Consider the following 22,215-nt stretch of genomic DNA (forward strand, 5'->3'; position numbering starts at 1 on the left):
AATAATTTTTTAATTAACAAAGAATTATTGATCAATCCCACATTATACCGAAATCCACTTGAACATTGATCAAGGTCTTAATCAGATGAATTTTTTAACGTAAAGCATTTATTTTTACAAGATTTCAAGAAACCACACCACCTTCACAGAGACCACAAATCTGCCATTTTTGTCCAACAAACAAACCAGACAGGGCCAAAAGCATCATAAGCTTAAGTTGATCGTAAAAACGATCGCACAAATCCTCTTAGACTTGCGGACCGTATCCCAAAACCATCGTAACTTAAGTAGTACTTGAAAATCTTCGTAGATCTACGAGTGCTCTGGAGTAATTGTAAATCCCTACGTGCATCGTAAGAAGACAGAATTATGAGGTCACCTGCAGGACAATCGGCAGATTACACATTTTGCAAGTGCAATGTGATTATAATTAAAGCTTTTGAGTTTACTTTATTGTACACTTTATTGCTTGATTTAAAAATTAATTTATAAATAAAATAATTAAAAAGGGCAGAAAAAAATAGGAAATACACATCTAAAATAAATGACTGAACAAAAAAAATGAATAAAAGTAGTAAATATGCTTCAAAGGCTGGGAAAAACAGGGATAAACAAAAAAAAAAATCTGTCAATGACTTGCTGACAAAACCCATCCATGTATAGGACCCGGAAATATACTATATAGTATAATATTAATCTATATAAGTATTAGGGGTGTGACGAGACACTTATCCCACGAGACGAGACAAGACAGGGTTCGCGAGAATGAGATGAGACAAGATTTTTAAACTTTTTTAAAGAAATCCTCAATGATGAAATATATAGGGAAAATGTGTCTTTTATTCAACTGAAAAACACAAAATGCAAAAAAATTGTAGGTGCATTTTGAAATCAAATTGTACTTTGAAATTAAAATTTTAATCAATTTTATGCCGGTATAAACAACATACTGTGTAAACAGTGTAAACACTGCAAAAGGTTTTGCCACAAACTCAACTGACAGGCAAGTAATTGCACAAAATTATATAGTATACATAATAATAAACAACACAAATAATATCCCTTTAAAGAATCAGTCAGACAAGTTTATTATTTAATAAACTGATTTCAACTTTTTAATAGTACAGTATACACATTTTCACATCAATTTATTAAAAGTTTAACAAAAAATACATGTTTAGGGCCCTATGAAATGTTTTATTTTTTCTCACCATATTCATTTTTTATTTTTTATTGTTACCAAATTCTAAGTTTTAGCATTTCTAACTATTTGAATGCATAACACAACTTAATTTATTCATTTTATTTTTTCTTAAAGTAGCCTTATTAATTTTTTCCCTCATAAATGATGTGTTGTGTATTTACATTTTTCTGGTTATCAAATGAAGGTATAAACATTCATTTCATCGTTTATCCTTTAATTATTGAAATTTAAGCAAACTTTATTTTTTTGCCAAACAAAGGAGATTTACTATTAAAATTAAAACATGGAAGAAATGTTGTGTGATTATTGCTTTAAAATAATGTTTGTTTCATTTTAGTAGTAGTAATAGTAGTAGTAGTAGGCTGTGATTGTGATTGTGTTGAGTGCATTTTTGGGAAATGGACGTGAAACAATAACGAACGTTCATAAAACGACTAGTAGAAAACGCTCTTAAGCGATAAGCTCAAACGTTGTCGAGAAACGCAGCACAGGAGAGTAGATTAATGTGTGTGGACTTAAAACTTGAAAAACGATGTGTATTGACATCTTTCTGCGATTGAAATAAAGTACCTTCTGATGTTTATTCATGTTTATTTTGTGCTTTAAGTAAATATTAAAAGAGGATCGGCCGCTTGAACTGAGGCAATATAGTGATCTGTCATGACACATTAAAGAGCCACAAAATGGTATTTACTGTTTAAATTTCTCTTAAAAAATGACAAAATTAGACAGATAAGACTTTGTTTCATACCAGAAGTGACCTGCTTTGTGTTGTCTGTTGGCATGTTGTCAGTGTCCTGTTTGCTCTGCGATGTATTATCCGCTGCGATGTATTATCCGTGCGAACATGTGTAGGGTGAGAGTGGCATGGCTTGTTGGACATAGCAACAGTAACTTAGGGGGGTGGGTCTTTCCGAAGGGTCAGTTGTAGATTTACCCATATCCATCCATTTACCACACACAGTTTATTCCTTTCTTACAATGATAAAATGAGGTGAAGTTCTTCTTTAATCTCCTGACATGCTAAATTGTGGCTGGTATTTTATTAGTTTGAGCCATTGGTGAGCAGTTGACACCTCGACCGGGCCGTTTGCCAGCACTTCATGAGATTTATACATGGGTTGCTTGTGACTAATGAAGGCTGGGCAGCTTTTTAAAGCTCACCATATTGCATGTTTCTGCAATTGGAAATGAATCACATATGAGGAAAGACAAATAAGGGAGGAGTTTTGGGTAATGGAGAAGAAAAGCACTTTCTATAAGTTTACATTGCTCCAAAAGCCATCTTTACACAGATGATTTAAGGCTGCTCAGTGCCTGCTCAAAATTCAAAGATGCAATGCCGCATAAAAGCCAGACTAAATTATGTCTGTTCAAACCCACCTCAGCACCAAAGTATACAGTCGTAATTGCAGTGTAAATGCATTCATTCCAACTCTGAGAAGCATTAAATAGTCTGTGTAAAGACAAATAAAAGCCACTTCAGAAGTTTGCCATGTAAATTTGGCATAACAGAAGATTAAGCCAAAATAGAATTTCAGTTTCTGTCAAAATTTGCTCACCTCCATGTCGTTCCAAACCTGTTTGATTTTCTTCAGTGAAACACAAAAGAAGAAATTTATCAGAATGTTCAAGTTGCTCTTTTCCATTCAATAGAATCGATAGAGACAGCACTGGTCACTTTATAGGTTTTGAACCTGACATGAAAGCGAGTGAATGCATCTTTATTTTTTGGGTGAACTATCCCTTTAAGAAAATATAACAACTTTTTTTAAGGCAAATGATTTGTCAAAGAGAAAGACATGAAACATGCTAGGATTAATATTTGTATCAGTCCCACAAAGTCTACTGGTTTCAGTTGTGAAATGCACTGTCACTTGTACCATTATGTAGCTTTCAGCAGTCTTCAGAATATTAACCAGATTCAGCCTTTATGTCCGTTGTCAAAGAGAATACCACAACTCCATTGTCCGTTGATGCGAGCGTGAAGAAAACCGTCTCAAGGCAGCTGACTCACTGCACGACTCAAACCGATTTCCATCAGCCACCTCACATGTTATCACACAAAGCACAGCAACAATACTCAGCCATCACTGGACACAGCAGGCAGGCTTATTATGGATGGCTGCTTTAGACAAATGCTCACAGAGAGACAGTCAGTCTATTATGCATGTTACGCTTTGGAGGAAATTTTCATCTGGAGTGAGGATTAGTTGAAATGTCTTAGTTTAGACCCATGTGGCAATATTCCTTTAGAATAGGAATGATAAAAAAGTAAAAATCACTTTTGTTCATAAAAAAGTGTAGTGATCAATGTAGATGCATTGCTGTATTAACTGGCAAAAAGGAATGGGTCACATTCATAGAAACTAAGTCATCCAGACAGACCAGTTTAACATACAACGGCCATTAAGTCAAAATTTAACTTGTTTTACGACCTTGAGTTACTGTACAAAGTCATTTCATATAGTCTTTTTCAGTGAAACAATGTGCTGCCTACAGTATTGAATTGAGGCATATATACATATGTATATTTATGAATAAATTAATAAAATTATAATAATGCATGCACTAACACAGACATGTATATATATAGGTAGTATATCAAAGATATATTATGTAAAATAATACAGTTGCATACAGAAGATATTTTAAATAATAGTTGCATTTGTATCCACCGGCTCCCTGGTCTTTGTATTCAATAGCTGTGCTAGTGCTAAAAGTAGCTGTTGCGTTCCCTTGTCCTCATCTGACCTCCTCAGTTTGTGTGTGGAGGTTGGTGTGTGTCTGCAGACTGGGCTGAACAGTACATCGTGTGACAGCTGCAGTGCAGCGGTGGAGGGTCTGCGGCTGCGCTGTCACATCCACTCTAAACGTGTCTCCATGGAGAGACCGAGAGCACGACTGCCTGCCCTGAAGCGCCTCACATCCTCCCAGAAGAAGGAGAGCGTGACGCTCCTTGCTGTGACGTCATTTATGAAAACAGCTGTGTGGCAGCACGCTTAGTCATACTCGTGCACTTCGGCTTTGTTCCTTGTTATTTTGAACACATTATTCATGTCGAATCCCATCATAGATCAGCTAAGCTGTATTATTATTTTGTTTAGAATATTTAAATAGTTATTTTCGATTTATTCTTTTAACATTTTTAAAGCAAGAATACAGGTGATTATCCTACAAATAAAGTAACAGTTCCATTTTATTTTTTATTTTTTTGTAATTTAAGATATAAATGCAATGTTCGCCGCTCTGCATTTGTCATGGGAATATCTTTTCACATAATGCACCATTAATATAAGAAAAATGAATGCTAATGTTCTTGGGAACTTTCCTGTGCTTCTGAAAAACTGTGATAATAACAAGAGTGAGTTTATCACATAATAAAAAATAATTGATTTATTATTTCAGACACTATATAAAATTATTAGAATGAAAATCTATAAATAAAAATATGAGCTATTTAAACTATTTTAATAATGTTCATTAATCATAATTATGTTAACTGTTATTAATCTATTTCTAAATTAAATAATATTTAGAAATGAATTATTATTAGTAATTTCACATAATGCTCGGTTAATATAATAGACCAAAATGGCTCGTAACGTGCTTGGATACTTTTGTGTGCTTCTAAAAATAGTGCTCCTGCTTCCAAAGACCACTTTTCCTGTTCTCTCTCCCCCTCCCTCCCCGACAGCTTTGAACTCCAGTCCGGTGTCGTGAGTATCCGGACCGCAGCTTAACACTCTCCCTCGTGCGTACTTGTAGTGTAAGAAACCACATAGGGGATCCTTTGTTTAGGAGGGTCTAGGCATGGCTGATACATCTACAAGCCGCTAGAGTGCCTTCGCGATTGGCTGACGGGGTGCTGTCTGCGTCTGCGAGAGGCATGCGTCAGCTGTCTGCGGCAGCGGCGATACAAAACCTCTCTCCTCTGCACTGATCATGCAAACCTGTGCTGCTTGCGCTGCATCTGCCACTATGGCCACTTATTCTTCTGAAGCCGAGGGAGGCAAGATGGCTACCTTTTAGGATTATGCTGCCCAAAATTGAGGGTCTGCCTCTGAGGAATGAGAAGGTACAATCCCAGACTGGTTTTTAATGGCTATGGTCTCAAGCTGATGCTCCGGGGAGAGTGTGTGTGCGCTGGGAGCTTTGTGTGTGTTTCTGCTCTTGTTGTCATTGCTGCATCATCAGTAATGTGCCTCGGCTCATGTTTTGGTTCCCTTTTCAAGGTAGGGTGCAAGGATATTTCCAAACCGCAGAGGAAAAAAGCAAGGTTTTAAGGTAACTCCCACGTTTTTCTCAAGTTCAGAACATTTTGTGCTCTCCGCTTCTTTTGATGCAGCGTCTCAAATCAGTGTCTAAGAGTTTAGCTCGGCTGAATGGGCAGCTGTGAGTGTGTGTTCACCTGCGCCGTGAGTGTTTTTTTTTTTCTTTTTTCAGTACAGAAGTTCAGAAACAGAAAAGCAGCAGCGTATGAATGAAAAAACCTCAAAACTTCAGAGAAACTACACACGCGCTCCAGGAAGGAAGCGTGCGTTTTTTAAACTTCGCATAACAGCGAGGGTTTGTGAAAGTGTGCAGGCAAAGCAGTTTGAGCAAAACTACTGGCTTTGATGTGTTCAGAAGGGGTTTCGTTACCAAGTAACTTGGCATAAAGATGCACGTTTGAGTTTTGGGGATGATGGTTAACTTCTCAGAGTACCTGCTAAATTCCAAAGCCGTGATAAAAGATGCTATTTTGCGGCTACCCTCCGTGTTATTCTCTCGTAGCTGTGTTTTTGAATGAGCGTGTGGTGTGGAAGCTCTTGGGTGTCAGGTCTCTCCTTCTCACCCTCTGTTTGGGTTTGATACTCCCCTTCTGATCTGACTTTCCCTGGTAACACTTCCTGAGGGAGGCTTCTTAGGATTCTGGCAGTACGTGCGCTGTTGCTAGGGGTGTGTGTGTGTGTGTGTGTGTGTGTGTGTGTGTGTGTGTGTGTGTGTGTGTGTCTGGGGGAGTTTTTACTACAATGAAAAGAAGACAAAGTCAAGTGTGACTTTTTTGAGTTTTCAAAGCTTCAGACACAACAAATCAAGAACAAAGCCGTGGAGGCACTGCTGTGAGAGACTAACGTTTGACATGCAGAGAATGAGCAAACCGTCCCTCTTAACGTCTAGTGATGTTTTCAATAAAAAGCACATTTTCTGCTGTGTGCGTGTGTGTGTGTTAGGACGTTGTTGTGTACAGTTGTTTTTGAGCCATATGAATTCAAGAGAAGTGTGCAGCCGTCTCAGGAGATTTGTTTACTTTCTTTATACACTTTCTTCGTTTATTTATAAACAGAAAAGTTTTGGACACTGTTACCATGATACTGTAATTCGAGCAGTTGGTTGTTGTAGGTCTGCTTATAATCAGGCACAGACTCAGTCGGTGGAGTTTTCTTTTTTTTCACATTTTCTGCTGAATTCTTCAGATTTTAACACAATTTATAGTGCATACTTATTGGTAATAAACTTATTGGTAATAAACGTAATTATATTTAATAAACTATTTAAACTTAATAAACTACACATTTACACTGTAAAAAAATTTGGTCAGGTAACCTTAAAAATGTCTGTTTTTCATAACATTTAAATAGACTTGTTTTTTTTCAAGTCGAAAATCTAATTAAAATGGCTCATTATTAAACATACAGTTCTAATTCTAAATTCTGATTGGATGAGGCATGTTTAAAGATATTGTAAATTGCAACTGGGACCACATCATCTAAATTTATGTGCCAAGTTTCTGTGATTTGTATGACAACCATAAATGAACAATTCTACTTGGCGAAATAATTGTTTATTCTGTTTCTTAATTTATATACTTCTAAAAAAATCTATGGTTAGGATGCATTTTTAATAAGTTTTTTGTGATGGCAGATCTGAATGTGAACTTGCAGTCCATCATGAGAGGGGTTTAAGCAAACAAAATGATTGGAGATCGGTTTATGACATGCTGATTTAAAGTCAAAAGGTCAAAAAAAAATTTTAAACATGCATGAATTATTTACTTTAAGATCAATAACATATATTTAGTAAACAAATAGGATTTCATGTAATGTCTTTGAATTTGAATAAAAATACATTAAAAATTCATTTTAACTGTTTATTGGACATCTAACTGTTTTATCATATTGCTATTCTTGCCAAGTGAATTATAGTGATTTTACAGGATTTTAACATCTGTGCCCATGATTTAAGTCACTGTTACACACAGCCTCTCAAGTGGCATATTGCTTTAATAAAGCAATTTTATATTTCGCCAAGTTTGTTGCATGTGCAGATAGCTCTCCATGGCACATTTTCACTTTTTATATTACATTGTCCAGTAAACAAGGCAAAAAAGCTGTCACAGTATTACATTTGACCTGTAATAAGCCGGTCTACTGATTTTCATGTTTAATTAGATGGAATAATTGCTCCAACTCTTTAGATACTCAGCTAAAGTGTCCATGGATGAAATATGTAACTGTGTGTTATAAGCACTTTACTCTCTTTATCACCCATCTACAAAATTTTGTTTTAACTGCAAGCTTTTCCTAGAAAAGGACAGTGTAAACTCAACAGCTCAGGTCTATCAGTGCTGTTTTTCCTGAAAAACAACAGCTTTGGATTTACTTTGCAAGTTTACCTAAAATTTGCACAACAAACTACCTCTAACTTACAACCTTCATGTCTACAGAGTCTCGTTTTCATTGTGTTTTCATAGTGTTCATCACATTTCTACTGAATTAGACCTCATGCTCAGCAGGCATTATTTGCAGATAACAGCAAAAGTTTGGACTTCTGTATTGCAGGAAGCAAAAGATCTGAACATTTACAAAGGCCTCCCATTAGATCCCTATCCAAACTACTTTGTTATTGAAAGTAGTTTTTGTTTCACTACTGGTTGGGAACATCAGAAGAGCCGATTACTATTCTCTTCCTATTCCCCCCAGTAATAACTGTTGCAGCGGCTGCCAGGTTATTGCCTCACTTTTGTTTCGACCCCTCTGTTGCATCAGCCTTCTCCTGGCATAAGTGTTAATGGTACATGAAGGAGTTTCCCTCAATTCTGCATTGTTGGTGCTGCTGAATTTATTTACACACTGCACTAAGAGACACACTTAACTTGCTTATAAATCTAAAAAATGTGAAACCACAGTTTCTCACACAATGACTGACTGACTCCCGCAAGTATTTAATCTTCTTATGCACACTGCTTTACACGGGTAGTAAAACTGTGTTTTATGAGAGGTACTTAGGTTACAGTAAGGCAGGCATGCTGTGAAGGCTCTCACATGCATTTTTTTTTCTTTTCATTGCCTCCTTTTTCTTTTCTGGTCCGGAAAAACAATTATGAGGCTATAATGAGTGTTACTAATAATGTTCACATTGTGGTATATTGTGGCTTTGTGGCTGTCAATTTAACACAATGCAGTATGATTAATTGTATCTTAATAATCATTTGCAGATTTGCTTTCTTTTTTTTTTTTAATACATGCACATGTATGTGTAACTGCATTCCTGTAGCTGAAACAGTAACACAAAGTGCTCGCAACACAAAGTTCATGGCTCCAATTCCAAAAAAGTGTCAGAATGTATATTTTTAGGATGAAAGATTAACTTAATTTCATTGCACATTAAAGCTGCACTGTAAATTTAGTCTCTTTAGTGATTCAAAAATAAATCTTCATACATATTGCATTTGCATTTTTGAATCATCTATGTACAACAAACTTTTCAGCTTCACTCTACTTTTCTCTTTGTATAGATTTGACGTGGCAGGTTTCAATTATTATAGACTTATCAAAGTTTATTTGAGTAAAGTAAAGGCATGATTTGAAAGATGGACTTTTGCACTCTCTCATTAATGACATTTTGTTATATTAAATTAAAATCATTAAACAAATTACACAATTATCAAGCTTGCTGACCTGTACCTGAATTCCTCTGCAAATGTTGTTATTACTGTGAATTAATTAATTGCCATATTATGAATATTAAAGAAATGCATATTAGAAATGATGGGGCAGTGTTGATCAGTTGTTCATTTGCTAATACAAGCTATAGACTAGTGAGTAACTCACATAACACAGAAAAAGTGTTTTTGTGTATTGCTTAATCACCCCAAGTTCTGTGCCATGATCCACTGTGGCACCAGCTGTCATAAGTTGCGATGACCAATTGCAGTATGTCCTGCTTCACACCACTGCCAAAACTTGCTGAAGCATCTCTATATTTTTCCACTGCAGGTTGAGTCAGAGGCAAACTCAGTAAATGGCACAAGCTCAGAGCAGATGGAGGAGACCTGTGCGACACCAGAGGAAGAGGCCCATTACATATCCTTAACACACAATGTTCCACCTGATGTTCCCACGCCTCTCCAGCATGGCTTGTTACCAGCCCCTAGTGGAAAGGAGCCCGGGACCACTGATGTACTACTCCCTCATAAAAGTTCTCTAACCTCTCATAATGGTGCTGAACACATGAAACCAAACACTGAGAGACATGTGGATCCCACTGAGCCACATGCCACGTTCCATAGATCCATGTTTAAGAAGAGTCATGAATCCGAGTCCATTCAAGAACAGACTTTTCCTCTGAAGAAGATCAAACTGGAGGAGCAATGGGTTGAGATTGATGACCCACTCTCAAAGCACTTAGAGACTAACGGGTGCTACGAAGATGCTTTATCTACCCTAGCAGCTGTGGTCTGCTTCTCCAGTATGGACAGAAAAAGTCTCGAGGAGAGGCTTTACGGGCCTCATGCGTGTTTAAAAACTGAGCCGAAAGAAGAACCATATCAGTGTCAGTTAAATCAAGGAGAAAGCCCAGAAGAACCTCCTCAGAATGATAACATTGCACTATCTTTACCCAGTGTCCAGTCTCTGGTCCAGTATAGGAATATAAGCATTGATCAGGCTATAGCTATTGAGGCCTTGACCCAACTGGCAGCTACCCCTCAAACAGTGCCCTTTGAAATGGAAAACCAGAGTCAGGACGCTCAGCGAGAAACGTCTACATGCTCCGCTTCAAGCAACCACATACCTCTTCAAGAGGCTAAACCAGTTTCAGATGTTTTCTCTAATAAGGTCTCTGTAATCAGTTCATCATTGCAACAGACTTCCGTCATCTGCAACCCTCTGAAGAGGCCAGCCAACTTCACCCAAAGTCAAAATCAGCACTGTGCGTCTACCTCCAGAAAACTTTCCTTGAAGGATCTTCTGGCGGCCAGCTCAGAATGTGAAAAGCTATCGTATACTGCGGAGAACCGCAGAAACGGCCAAGCACTTTGTAAAGCGGACAGGTTAGAAGGCACTTTCAAGAAGTATAAGCATGGAGAAGCCACTCAGATCTCCAGAAAGAGGGACGAGGAGGAAGTTGCGGCTCAATTGGTGCAGCTTGCGTTCATGATCGAATCCCGGCAGATGCAACTCTCGGAAAACAGTCCGCCAAAAGGTATGCCAACTCAGACCATGAAATACAATCATAATTATTCAGGGCAGCACTTGAAAAAGCAAAGGAAACCTAAAGTGACGCCATCAAAACCCAGGATGTCTAAGAAGAAAGCTGCTGAGATCGAGGGCAACCATTGTAGGATTCCGTTGGCCAAGAGGACGCCCAACAGGAAAACCCCACTCAAGGCCACCATTCAGAAAGCCATTTTGCAACAAAAGATGAGGTTCCAGCACAAGAGGAGTCCGTTTCTTCCCCAAGCGCAGATAGACCTGAAAAAGTACATAGTGGAGGCTCATCACGAGAACAGGCAGCTCTTATACTACAGCAGCTCTCTGAAGAAAGAGCACTTTGAAACAATTTTAGGTTCTGGTAAGCAGAACGGCTTTCACTTTAAATACGAGCATGGAGCTCAAAGTCATTCTTTACCGCCACCAAACGGACTCTTTCACAATCATACGAATGACCATCTAGGTGCTAGCCAGTGGCCAAGGCATGAATGTGAACAACAAATGATTTCTCAGGTATCAAAAACCTACGATGTGCTAAATCATGGTGCTAAACAACAACCTCAGCAAACCATGGGCAGTGAACCCTGTAAAGACTTGCCCCAAAGCCCAGGGATGTACCATAAAGCCAACGGCTTTAATGATCATCAACACTTGCACACGAATCAAAATGGATTTCACAAAGTGGAGAAGTCTGGAGGTGTTACTGTGTTGTCCACATCCAGTGTACATTTGGAGAATGGTGATGTGGCATACACTGGAGAACAGACTCCTACCAAGCACACGATCAACAGCTTTTTGGAGTCTCCGATGAGGTTCCTGGACACACCGACCAAGAATCTCCTCAACACCCCCTCCAAACAAACCACAGAGCTGCCCTCCTGTGACTGTGTGGGTAAGTCATATTAGCCCTAGCATAACTTGAAATAAAAGTTGGCTCGATCTTCTTTCAGTTCATCTATGAACACAATTTCCCTCTACAGAACACGTAATTGAGAAAGAGGAGGGTCCGTACTACACTCACCTTGGATCTGGCCCGAATGTAGCAGCTGTGAGAGAGATGATGGAGAACAGGTAAAGTGGATCTCTGTGGTGGCTATGTTTACATGCAATAATGTTTTCTCTCAGTCCAACACAAAAGCATACACCTGTTTATTAATTTTAATGGATAATTTGAAATGTACATGTATGCATTTAATTTCCTCATTTTATATGCATGGTTTTTACAATTATTGTTTCATATTTATTTGAAAATATTTTTTTGTAAAATAAAAAAATATATATTTAATAAAATAAATAATTCATAATAATAATAAATGTATGAAAATAATATTTTTTGTAATTAAAAAATAATAATTGTTTATTATTATTTTATAATAATAATTGTTCAAGTTTAGAAGCAATCCAACATGTACAGTAGCATGGTTGCGTCTTTCCCAATCCCATCCCTCCTCTCTCCCACTTCGCTTTCTGTCTGTCTATACTATCCTTTCTCAATAAATGCCAAAATAATTCTTTGAAATTTGCAATAATTTGCCTTTTTTCTGTTTATGTATCAGTTGAATTAATAACTGATTATCTGGGTGCATGTAGCTTATATTGCATAATTAAAGACTGGGCTTGGCAATCAAATACTTTCAGTGGAGCCATACTGTGCATATTTTTTGACGTTGACAGAGAAGTATATGTAGCTATAGACTTATCTGCATTCAGAGTAGCAACCACAGATGTGTTTCAGCAGAAACACACTTTCATTCTCTCTAGAAGCTGAAACAGGAAGCCTATAACTGGGTTCAAGGGGCCCATAGAGTGACTCTTACCGCAGAGGTTACTACTGAACTGCGGTAGATATGGCAGAATTATGTTGTGATGATACTATTTCCCTTAAGTCCCACAATCAAAAGTACTACACGTACCGTGTTTGCAAAGAAGCATTATATTGATATTTCTCAAACCTTCTAGTTAGAGTTTGTTTCAGACCCCTAATCCTAAATATTACACTTCTGTAATTAATTAAATTCTATACTTGCTTAATATACAGATTCCATTTAAACATTTGTTTGGTTTGTAGATTATTTCAGTCCATTTTTTAAATGTAAGATTAAAGTTTGAAAATCCTGTGTGGGTTATATTGTTGAAATGCCCACCATTCAAAATGCACCTGATGAGGATGATGTCATGATATTTGAATACTAAATTGTGATTGGTGTTCATTTTTGCATTTATTTGCATATCATGATGGATCTGTTCTTCATTCCCTTTATGCTTAACAGTAAGAAACACAAATCTTAACATAGTTAGAAAAAAAATGTTTCTATTCAGATTTATACATCTAAAATTTGTGTAATAGTGGGTGGGAATAATTAACTCATTTGGCTTCAATACAGTGACAGTTTAATATCTATATAAAATCACATTTAATTTTTTTTTACACAGTATAAAGAGTCTTTATACATAAAAATATATGTACCTTTATATTTTATGAAGGGAGGTCTGTTGCAAAGGGATCGTCATATTTGGGGGTCCTTTACATTAAAAAATGCTGTACTTTTGAAAACCCGTGTTGTAGTGCTTGACACACACACAACTCACTGCACTGTTCTCATCACAGATATGGCGAGAAAGGCAATGCAGTCCGTGTGGAGGTTGTTGTGTATACTGGCAAAGAAGGGCGGAGCTCACAAGGTTGCCCAATCGCCAAGTGGGTGAGTGACCTGATTAAATAACTAGCAGTCTGCAAAGAGCTTGCAGAATGTCTGTTCCTTCATATACTGTGTGCACATGTGTTCAATTCTGCAGATCATACGTCGAAGAAGTGAGGAGGAGAAGTTGCTGTGTCTTGTGCGGCAGCGTGCTGGTCACTGCTGTCAGAACGCAGTGGTAGTCATTCTCATCCTGGCCTGGGAGGGGATCCCACGCAGTATGGCTGACAGGCTGTACCAGGAGCTCACACAGACTCTCTGCAAATATGGCTCGCCCACTAGCCGCCGCTGTGCCCTCAATGAAGAGTGAGTCACAAGTGACATACGGACAGAGTGTGTGGGAATGATTCACGTACAAACTCCCTCACACAAATACAAAAGAACATTTGGAGGTTGTTCTTGATGAAGTGTTTGTGAAGCATGAGTACTTTTCTTTAAACTCCTTCACACCATCATTTTGTAAGTGTACAGTCACTGCTGAAAAGACCAGGCTGGATTAGTAAAAAGCAGGGTCTGAAATTATCTTGGGCAAAAATGTCACCAAAATGAAAAAGAATTCTAGACATGAGGGCACAAAAACTGAACTAAAATGATTAAACTAAACTGCTTGATTTAACTGAAAGACTTACGATTAAAGTGAAATGTGAACGTGAGTATTGACTGCAGCATTACATTCAGATCTGCTAACAACAATGTGTGTTGAGCATTATAAATAATAACCCACATGTCTATTGAGAACATGAATGTGATGGCCAATCAAAGACGTTTAGATTAGTCACCAGGGAAAGTTCTGCAGTTCCACTAATTTCTCTCATCATAAACTAAGTGGAAATCTTGATTTTATAACACATTAAATAGTAATAAACTAATTCATTATTGATTTTGATCATTTTTTGGCAACAAATTCTCATTGATGTAATGAATTAATTACATTTACATATTTGACATAAGAAGGCAAGAGATATATTTAAATAAGGTAATTATTACAAAATTAGCCATACAAAGATAAGATTATGCTGCAGGAAATCACTTCCGGGGGACAAATACTGCTCCTTAATGGAAAACTTTATTTCTGTCATAAAAGTTACCAAAAAAAATTACCACCCAAATGAAAATTTAAACTCATTATTGCATTAGATGATAAAAGCACTGAATAAACATTACAAAAAGTAGCTTTAGAAAGAAATATTTTGATTCAGCATTCCATAAATAATGATAGTAAATGGGTATTAATGAGCTGTAAGAAAAATGCAGATTCATTAAGTAACAAAACACCACTGTGTGTTGCTCGGAGATGCACAACAGTTCTGCTGGGGCTTAGTTTGAACTATTTTCATTGGTGAAATTGAGCAAAATAGACAATATTGTATCTAATATTTAAGAGTTTTAACTTATTGTTTATTGAACTACTGTATACAATTTCACATTTTCAGTTGTAAAGATATTTGGCAAGAAAAAAAACTTACTCATGTGATATTGCTAAACTATATCATATGATAGAAATATAAGACAAAAACCCATGCAGGCATTTTTTGCCCTCATATCCTTGAATTTTTAGGTTGCATATAACTGGATAGGCTTGATCACACAGTGAGTCATTGCCCTCCATCATGTTCGTCATGCAATGCAATGCAAGATGCATAACAGGTGTGGGCCCCTTTTGGGGTGCGTTAAATGCATTAATAATTTTAATGCATATATATTCCACATTTTCCATGCATGTAAAAGCACCACCAGCAAATTTTATATAATATTGTATTATATTATAGCACTGTAACTTACCTTACCTTCATCCTCTCTCCTGTTAGTCGCACTTGTGCGTGTCAGGGTCTGGATCCAGAGACCTGCGGTGCCTCTTTCTCGTTTGGTTGCTCCTGGAGTATGTACTTCAATGGCTGCAAGTTTGCACGCAGCAAAACGCCCCGGAAGTTCAGACTGCAGGGAGACTATCCTGGGGAGGTGAGCATTAGATGGGCTCATAGGAGATACATTCTCAGTCCACTAGAAATGTGTGAAGAAATGCTCTGTTATGAAAGAATTACATGCTGGTTTTCAAAATCCTGCCAACAAGCCATCGTGGCTTTAAATGAGATGCACAACTCTGGTGAGAGTATCCTGTGTGAGCTTACCTGAATTACCTTGTTTACCTGAGCCAGTTTAACCTGTTGCCCTCTAGTGGCACTAAGTAAAACAGTTAACAGAAAACACAGGTTGCATGACTGATGTTTGTTTTATTGCAAAACCTCCCCATACAAAGTTTGATCAGGTTCAAAATATGAGTAGAAATTGAGCATGTGTCATTGAGCATTGAGTCATTATCATTCGTTTCAATGCTAACTCATTATTATACACTTTCAGCCGATTCAAGTGTCTGATTTACAGTGGTGGAACAATGCTGTGTAAAGTACAGCAGACAGTATACTCTGCTGCATCTTCTTCATACAAGCTAATAATATTAATAATAATAATATGTAATAATATTTTACTCTATTACTGTTTTTACTGTATTTTTGAATCAAGTAAATCCTTGCAGCATCCATGCTGAGCATAAGTGATGTTATTCAAAAACAGAAAAAAAAATCATACCATCCCAAATTTTTTGAAAGGCAGAGTATATATGCTTTATTGTCATTTTATTTCATCTTTCAAACTACAATAATGTTTGATGTTGTGGTTAGGAGGAGAAGTTGGATAAAAACTTGCAGAATCTGGCATCAGAGTTGGCCCCCGTGTACAAGAAACTTGCCCCTGTGTCCTTTCAGAACCAGGTAGGAATGACAATCAAAATGTCACAATCTGTCACAATGTTAAACCTGCTCTTAAGCAGAGCTCAACAGTAAAAATGTTTGCTAAGTTTGTTGATTTCGTGATTATGTTGATATTTCTATAGCAGGCAAGATAAAGCAAACTAAGCTCTGTGTACATTTGTAAAGAAAGTATGGTAACGATCAGTAACCTGTCAGGTGGAGCAGGAGCAGCAGGGGCAGGACTGTCGGCTGGGCAGGACTGAAGGTCGGCCGTTCTCTGGTGTGACTGCATGTGTGGACTTCTGCGCTCATGCCCACAAAGACACACATAACATGACCAATGGAAGCACTGTGGTGAGTCTCACGTCCAATGTCGATGTCCTTCTAATGCGTTCTTTTTTCCTTTTCTGACATCTAAGGTAATATGCACTTGCCTCATGTGAACTGCAGGTATGCACTTTAACCAAGGAGGATAACCGTGCAGTGCGGAACATTCCAGAAGACGAGCAGCTGCACGTCCTGCCGCTCTACAAGATCTCTGACACGGATGAGTTTGGCCATGTTGAGGGCCAGTGGGCCAAAATAAAATCTGGGGCACTGCAAGTCCTCTCTGCTTTCCCAAGAGAGGTGAGGATGTTGGCCGAGCCTGTCAAATCGGCACGCAAGAGAAGGATGGAGGCTAAAAGAGCCCATGCTGAGAAACTAAGCGGCCTGCACAGTAAGCAGGGCACTCCTGTGAAAGTGAAGAACGAGCATCTTAAAGGTATATCCAGTTCAGCCTTCCTTCTTAAGAGGCATGCCATTTTCTTGATGTGTACAAGTTGTTTTCAGGCAGGGTTTTTGGTGTGGAGGTGTGAAGTTGGAGGAACATTCAAAATGTGTAGTGTTGGGGAGGCTCCAGAAACGGTTTAAAAACCCCTGGTTTAGGGGCATATACACTGCACCATTTTCAACTAAAACAACATTTCTTATGCATTTTGGCCATCTGTTTACACAATAAGCCTGGTAATGCAAACGGGTTTCAAGGTGCAAGTTTTTAAAAATGATACAGTTTCGTCTCTGTGTAAACAACAAAAATTAATTCGTGAAAATGGTGATGTGCATACTTATTTGTTGAATCTATAGGAATGCAGATGTGCGCAGACATGTAGTGTTTCTTAGCAAAGTGACCTACTACTGGCAGCACAATTTTTCTAAAATGCGAAGAAAAAACTTTTCAGTTTTTAGTACAGTTTTTAATAGAATTTTCACGTTTTACTATTTCCTGAAACCAGACATAAACCAAAAGTAAATTTCAAGAATAGGTTTCTTTTAGTAGCCAAAAATAACCACTGAGATTATAAAACATGGACACATGATGGATATGTAATGGGAATTATTTTAATTCACATTGTAAATTAAATATAAATTTCTCTTGAGAATAGATCATAAAATAGGGGCTGTTGTGCCACTGATTTATTCAAGGAAACTTTTGGGCACTTCACTAATCTGCATTATTATTATTATTGTTTTGTCCACAGGTTTCAAACAAACCTCTGTTGAACATTCACCATGTTTGGAAAAGGATACTCGTAATTTAAGTTCCAGCATGCGATTATCTGGTGTTCCAGGCATTGGAGACCAATTCTCAAACTTCCGCTCTACTGTCCCGTACAACCAGAGTAACACATGCCGCACTCCTCCTGTGGCCTCCAGCTTTGGCATGTCCACACACCCAGAGTCCCCTCGACCGCATGATCTCCCAGGAGGAACGGGCCACAGCAATGGCTCTCCTTCTCATAGACATGGGCTCGAGAACATCAGGCACATGTCTGAACCGTTCAGGAGCTCGTATCCGAACGATCCTCTGAGAACCAGTTCGAAATATTCTCCCTCGTTCAAATCCGAGCCTGAGGAGATGCGGTGCTTCCAGGGCGGCGCAGCTCCCACCCCGCTCTCCCCGCCCACGGCCGAGGGTCTCCACAGTCGCTTGAACCTGGAGGACCACCGGAACCCTCCAGTTACGCCGCGACCCCTGACCCCAGTGGAGGAAGTGTGGTCGGACAGCGAGCACAATTTCCTCGACAGGAACATCGGCGGGGTCGCGGTGGCTCCTTCCCACGGCTCCATCCTGATCGAATGCGCTCGACGGGAACTGCACGCCACCACGCCCATCCTGCGGCCCAACCGCACGCATCCCACCCGCATCTCCCTGGTCTTCTACCAGCACAAGAGCCTGAACGCTCCAGGCCACGGCCTGCAACAGTATGAGGCTAAAATGGCCGAGAAGGCCAGGGAGAAAGAGGAAGCCGAGCGTCTGGGACTCAACAACAGGTCAAAGGAGATGGATTGGGATACAGAGAGCGAAAACGCGACTTATCCAGAAGAGAGACACAAGCTTCAGGTTCCAACCCGTCAATCGCTAACAGTTCCGCGCGACGGCGTCGTCATGTCAGCGCCCTACTCCCTCACGCACGTCACTGGGCCTTACAACCGCTGGACGTGAAATTCTCTGTGCTTGTCTAGCTAATGCCTTACCTCAGCTAGTTCTCATCCTTTCATGCCCATGCTCTTCTTCAGTTGTGCTCTTCATCTCAGCTTTTACGAAGAAATAGACTACCGTTTATGGGTTTTTAACTGTGAGTTTTGGTGTGTATGTCTGTGTTTTTTTTTGTTGTAAAGAGATGGTGCTCAGAACAGATGTTATAAAACTGGTTTTATACATATAGATGAAATTAGTGCATAGAAGATGTGATTATTTATTCTGATCATTTTCAAGACTATTTTGTAATTTAATTTCGGTTCCAAGCCTGTTTACTGCAATAGGAGTATGTCATCCTTTAAATGATGTGTGTAGTAAACACTCCGAATTGACATTGTCAAATGTGAATTCCGTATTCTCGTCTCAGCCTTGGGTGCTGTCTTGTCCGACACTCGGTAGTTGCTATTTTATGATGCCATTGTAGCAGTAATTTTAAATGACCAATATTGACCAAAACAGGAACTTTACATCAGTTTTTTGTATAGGTATGAAGGTACATTGTTCCAGCATTGTAAGACATTGTTGGGGGTAATGCATTGCAAGTAACACAAGTTACATAATCAGATGACTTTTTTCAAGTAACTAGTAAAGTAACAAAATATGTTACTTTTTAAAAATAAATAAACTGACACCTCTCCTGTCCACGTGTTGAGATAAACTGGGAGTTCCAGAGGCTTATTAGTTTCCCTTTTGGTGTGAAATGGCCTTTACAGTTGCCAAAAATTTAACTTTTGAGGTTTTTGTTATTAACAAACAAATAAGCAAGCCTAGCACAAGTGACAAAAAGTAACACAAAAGTATCGTAATGCATTACTCTCCATAAAAAGTATCTAATGCAATAGTTACTTACTTTTTTATGCAGTAATGCAATATTGTAATGCATTACTTTTAAAAGTAACTTTCCCCAACACTGTAATATGAGACATAGCTATGGCATCCTTTCAAAAAGCACTTTGTATCTTCAGACCAACTTGACCTTTGAAGTTTCCAATATGCACGTTTGCTTTATTCATCATCAAGTATCTATCTATAGTCACGTTTTTGGTATCATGATTATGAAACTTTGCATATTTAAGCAATAATCATGGAAGGGTTAATGCTGCATTTTGACAACGTGTCCAAACTGGTTAATTTCTGGCACTTATGTAAAATTCTATATTATTTGGTCCCAAATTTTGAGTTCTTTTTTCTTTTTTTAACTCCCAAAGAGGTTGAAACATGACTTGAAATAGCTTAATCATTTTATACAAATTCAAGCGTGTTATGTTAGAACGAATTTACTGTATGTTTTTCACTGGTGCTTCTAAAGAGATCCCATGACACCTCCTGAGATGTTTTTATTTGAAATCAACATTCTTTGGTGCGAGGGCTGGGGTGGATCAGTGTCTGTGCATTTTTATACACATGTACGTTTGGTTTTATTTAGGTGCATTGAATGAAAAGATCAATTTTATGACTTTGTAATTGCATATGTATCCAGAGGCCTAGTCAAGATATTGGCTCAAAAGAAAGGTTTACATTACTCTTACATGAGGGTTAAAGTGAACATATGGCTAAGAAATGTCTTGTTAATTTCATCTTTATGGTGCTAAAGAGTGTACGTCAGTGTTCAGAACCATCGTACACCCAAAATGCTGTGCTTCAGCACTTGAAACAACATCTTGGCATGTAGGTTGTGAGAAATGTTACACATTGTCTCTGAAAATGTGTTTCAACTAGTACTCTAGCTGCGACAAAGATAGAAAAGCTCAGCAGTAACCCAATGTGAACCTATGTTTTGGGGAACTTGAAGTCACAGAGTGGCATGGGTACGTTCACGCTACTGTCTCTTCAATTAAATCTATTTTTGCTGAACAATGATACTGTTGTTTTTGTGTAAAACCATCATGTGTAACAAAAAGAAGACGATGTTGTAACCCTGAGTTGAGTTTGTATATAGCTCAGGGAAGGTGCTCATCAGTGGTGCTTATTCATAGTACCAGAGTCCCCTAGCATTGACAAATTTCATGTAGGTGACTCGCTAGTTCTGGATCTTTCTTTTTGGCCGGTGCTGAATGTTTTACTCAGCTTGAATATCATTAGATCATGCTATATTATTGAGTGTTTTTCCTCTTGACTTTATGTGGCACAAATAAAACTATGACCTCACAGTCCCCTGATGGTAATTGACTGACATTGAAATGCCAGCACTATGAACATCAGATAAGCCTAAGGGAATTACCAATGCAATTCGATTCAATGCTCACTGATTTTATGCATTTTTCTAAGCTATTGTTTTCCAAGCTCTTGTTTTATGTGAATTATGGGTTGTTTTTTTGTCTCGCTAGTTAAAAAAAAAAAAACTGCATTTCTGTGTAAATTACAGTAGATTTATAATTGATTTATTATACTATAAACTCGTTTTGTTAGATTTGGCTCATTTGATCTTATTTGAGTTCAGATGATTTAACATGGCTCTCATTGCAACAGTCTAATAAAAAAAAAAAAAAAAAAGTGACATTCCTTTTTAAGTTAATATATGCACATTAGGCGTCTCTTGCATGTTTTTCCTCTTTTTTTTGTTGTTGTATTTTCCCTCTTTTCTCAGGTCTCCCATGTAATTTGGACACAAGCTTCTACGATTTTTGCATTGTCTTCCAATTAAATTCTCCAGAATTTTAATTTACGTTATGTTTTATAAAATGGAAAGGTTTCCCTTACAACATTTTCATGTATATTATCATCTTGACAGTTCTCGTCTGTATATGTTGAATGAAAGCTGAAGTGTGTAGTTTCTGCTCCACTAGCATCATCAGACAAAACTGCATTAATAATAATGACTATTTTCTGGCAGTTTTCTCAGATAGTCAGGCAAATCGATTGATTGATTAATCCAATGCAATTATCTCAACCAATGATTTGATTGCAGCTCAGAGATGCAGATGTTACATTTTTGGGGAATTAAACCTACCATTGGCTTATTTACTTTTTTTTTTAATCTGAATATTGAACTAGAGTTATTTTAACATTGGAAAAAAAATTACACACTTCAGCTTTAAGTTTGAATGTAAGCCATTATGGGCACTGTTATAATGTAGAATTTTAAACCTCCTCTTACCTACAAAACAAACAAGAGCATATGATGACTTGAAGACCTGTTCATTTTGTGACTTGAAATGATCTGTCAAGGAAAGAAACACCAGCTTTTGAGAAAATAAAATGCACAGTAGTTGTACAGCACATGTGAAGTGTGAGGCTTTTCCATTTGCACGTTTTCTGGATGATGTTTCAGCTCTTGTATATATATATATATATATATGCACCCAAATAGCAGTTTTTCACAACCCAGACACATTGCTATCTATCTAACACATTCTACACAGGACATAGTGACAAAGTATAAGAGGAGTCATGTAGTATTATTATTACTCTGCATGTCAACAGTATTTCCATCCCACATATATTTTATATTGTGTATTTTCAAGAACATCAGATATTTTTAATAGATTTTTGAAAATATCTTGAACGTTAGTCAGTTTGGACCATGCTCAAATATGTATTTGGCTCATATCTGCCAAATGTGTTCAGG

General features: G+C 37.9%; 1 protein-coding gene across 3 annotated transcripts in view; it reads left to right on the forward strand.

The window, feature by feature from the left end:
- The window catches only part of LOC109101144 (methylcytosine dioxygenase TET3-like), a 46,283-nt gene extending 24,417 nt beyond the window's left edge, over positions 1–21,866 (forward strand). For 2 of the 3 annotated variants that reach the window (XM_042736526.1, XM_042736527.1), the window contains exons 3-11: positions 9,466–11,572; positions 11,661–11,751; positions 13,289–13,382; positions 13,477–13,685; positions 15,188–15,338; positions 16,058–16,147; positions 16,343–16,480; positions 16,577–16,889; positions 17,647–21,866. In XM_042736526.1, coding sequence (XP_042592460.1) covers positions 9,466–11,572; positions 11,661–11,751; positions 13,289–13,382; positions 13,477–13,685; positions 15,188–15,338; positions 16,058–16,147; positions 16,343–16,480; positions 16,577–16,889; positions 17,647–18,611 — 4,158 coding nt within the window. In that variant the 3' untranslated portion in view covers positions 18,612–21,866. Of the gene's footprint in view, positions 1–4,959; positions 5,283–9,465; positions 11,573–11,660; positions 11,752–13,288; positions 13,383–13,476; positions 13,686–15,187; positions 15,339–16,057; positions 16,148–16,342; positions 16,481–16,576; positions 16,890–17,646 lie in introns of those variants that run through there. The other variant, XM_042736528.1, reaches the window with a different exon arrangement.
- The last annotated feature ends 349 nt before the right edge of the window (positions 21,867–22,215 follow it).

Source organism: Cyprinus carpio, chromosome B13, assembly GCF_018340385.1.
Source record: "Cyprinus carpio isolate SPL01 chromosome B13, ASM1834038v1, whole genome shotgun sequence".
In the NCBI taxonomy this organism is placed as follows: domain Eukaryota; kingdom Metazoa; phylum Chordata; class Actinopteri; order Cypriniformes; family Cyprinidae; genus Cyprinus; species Cyprinus carpio.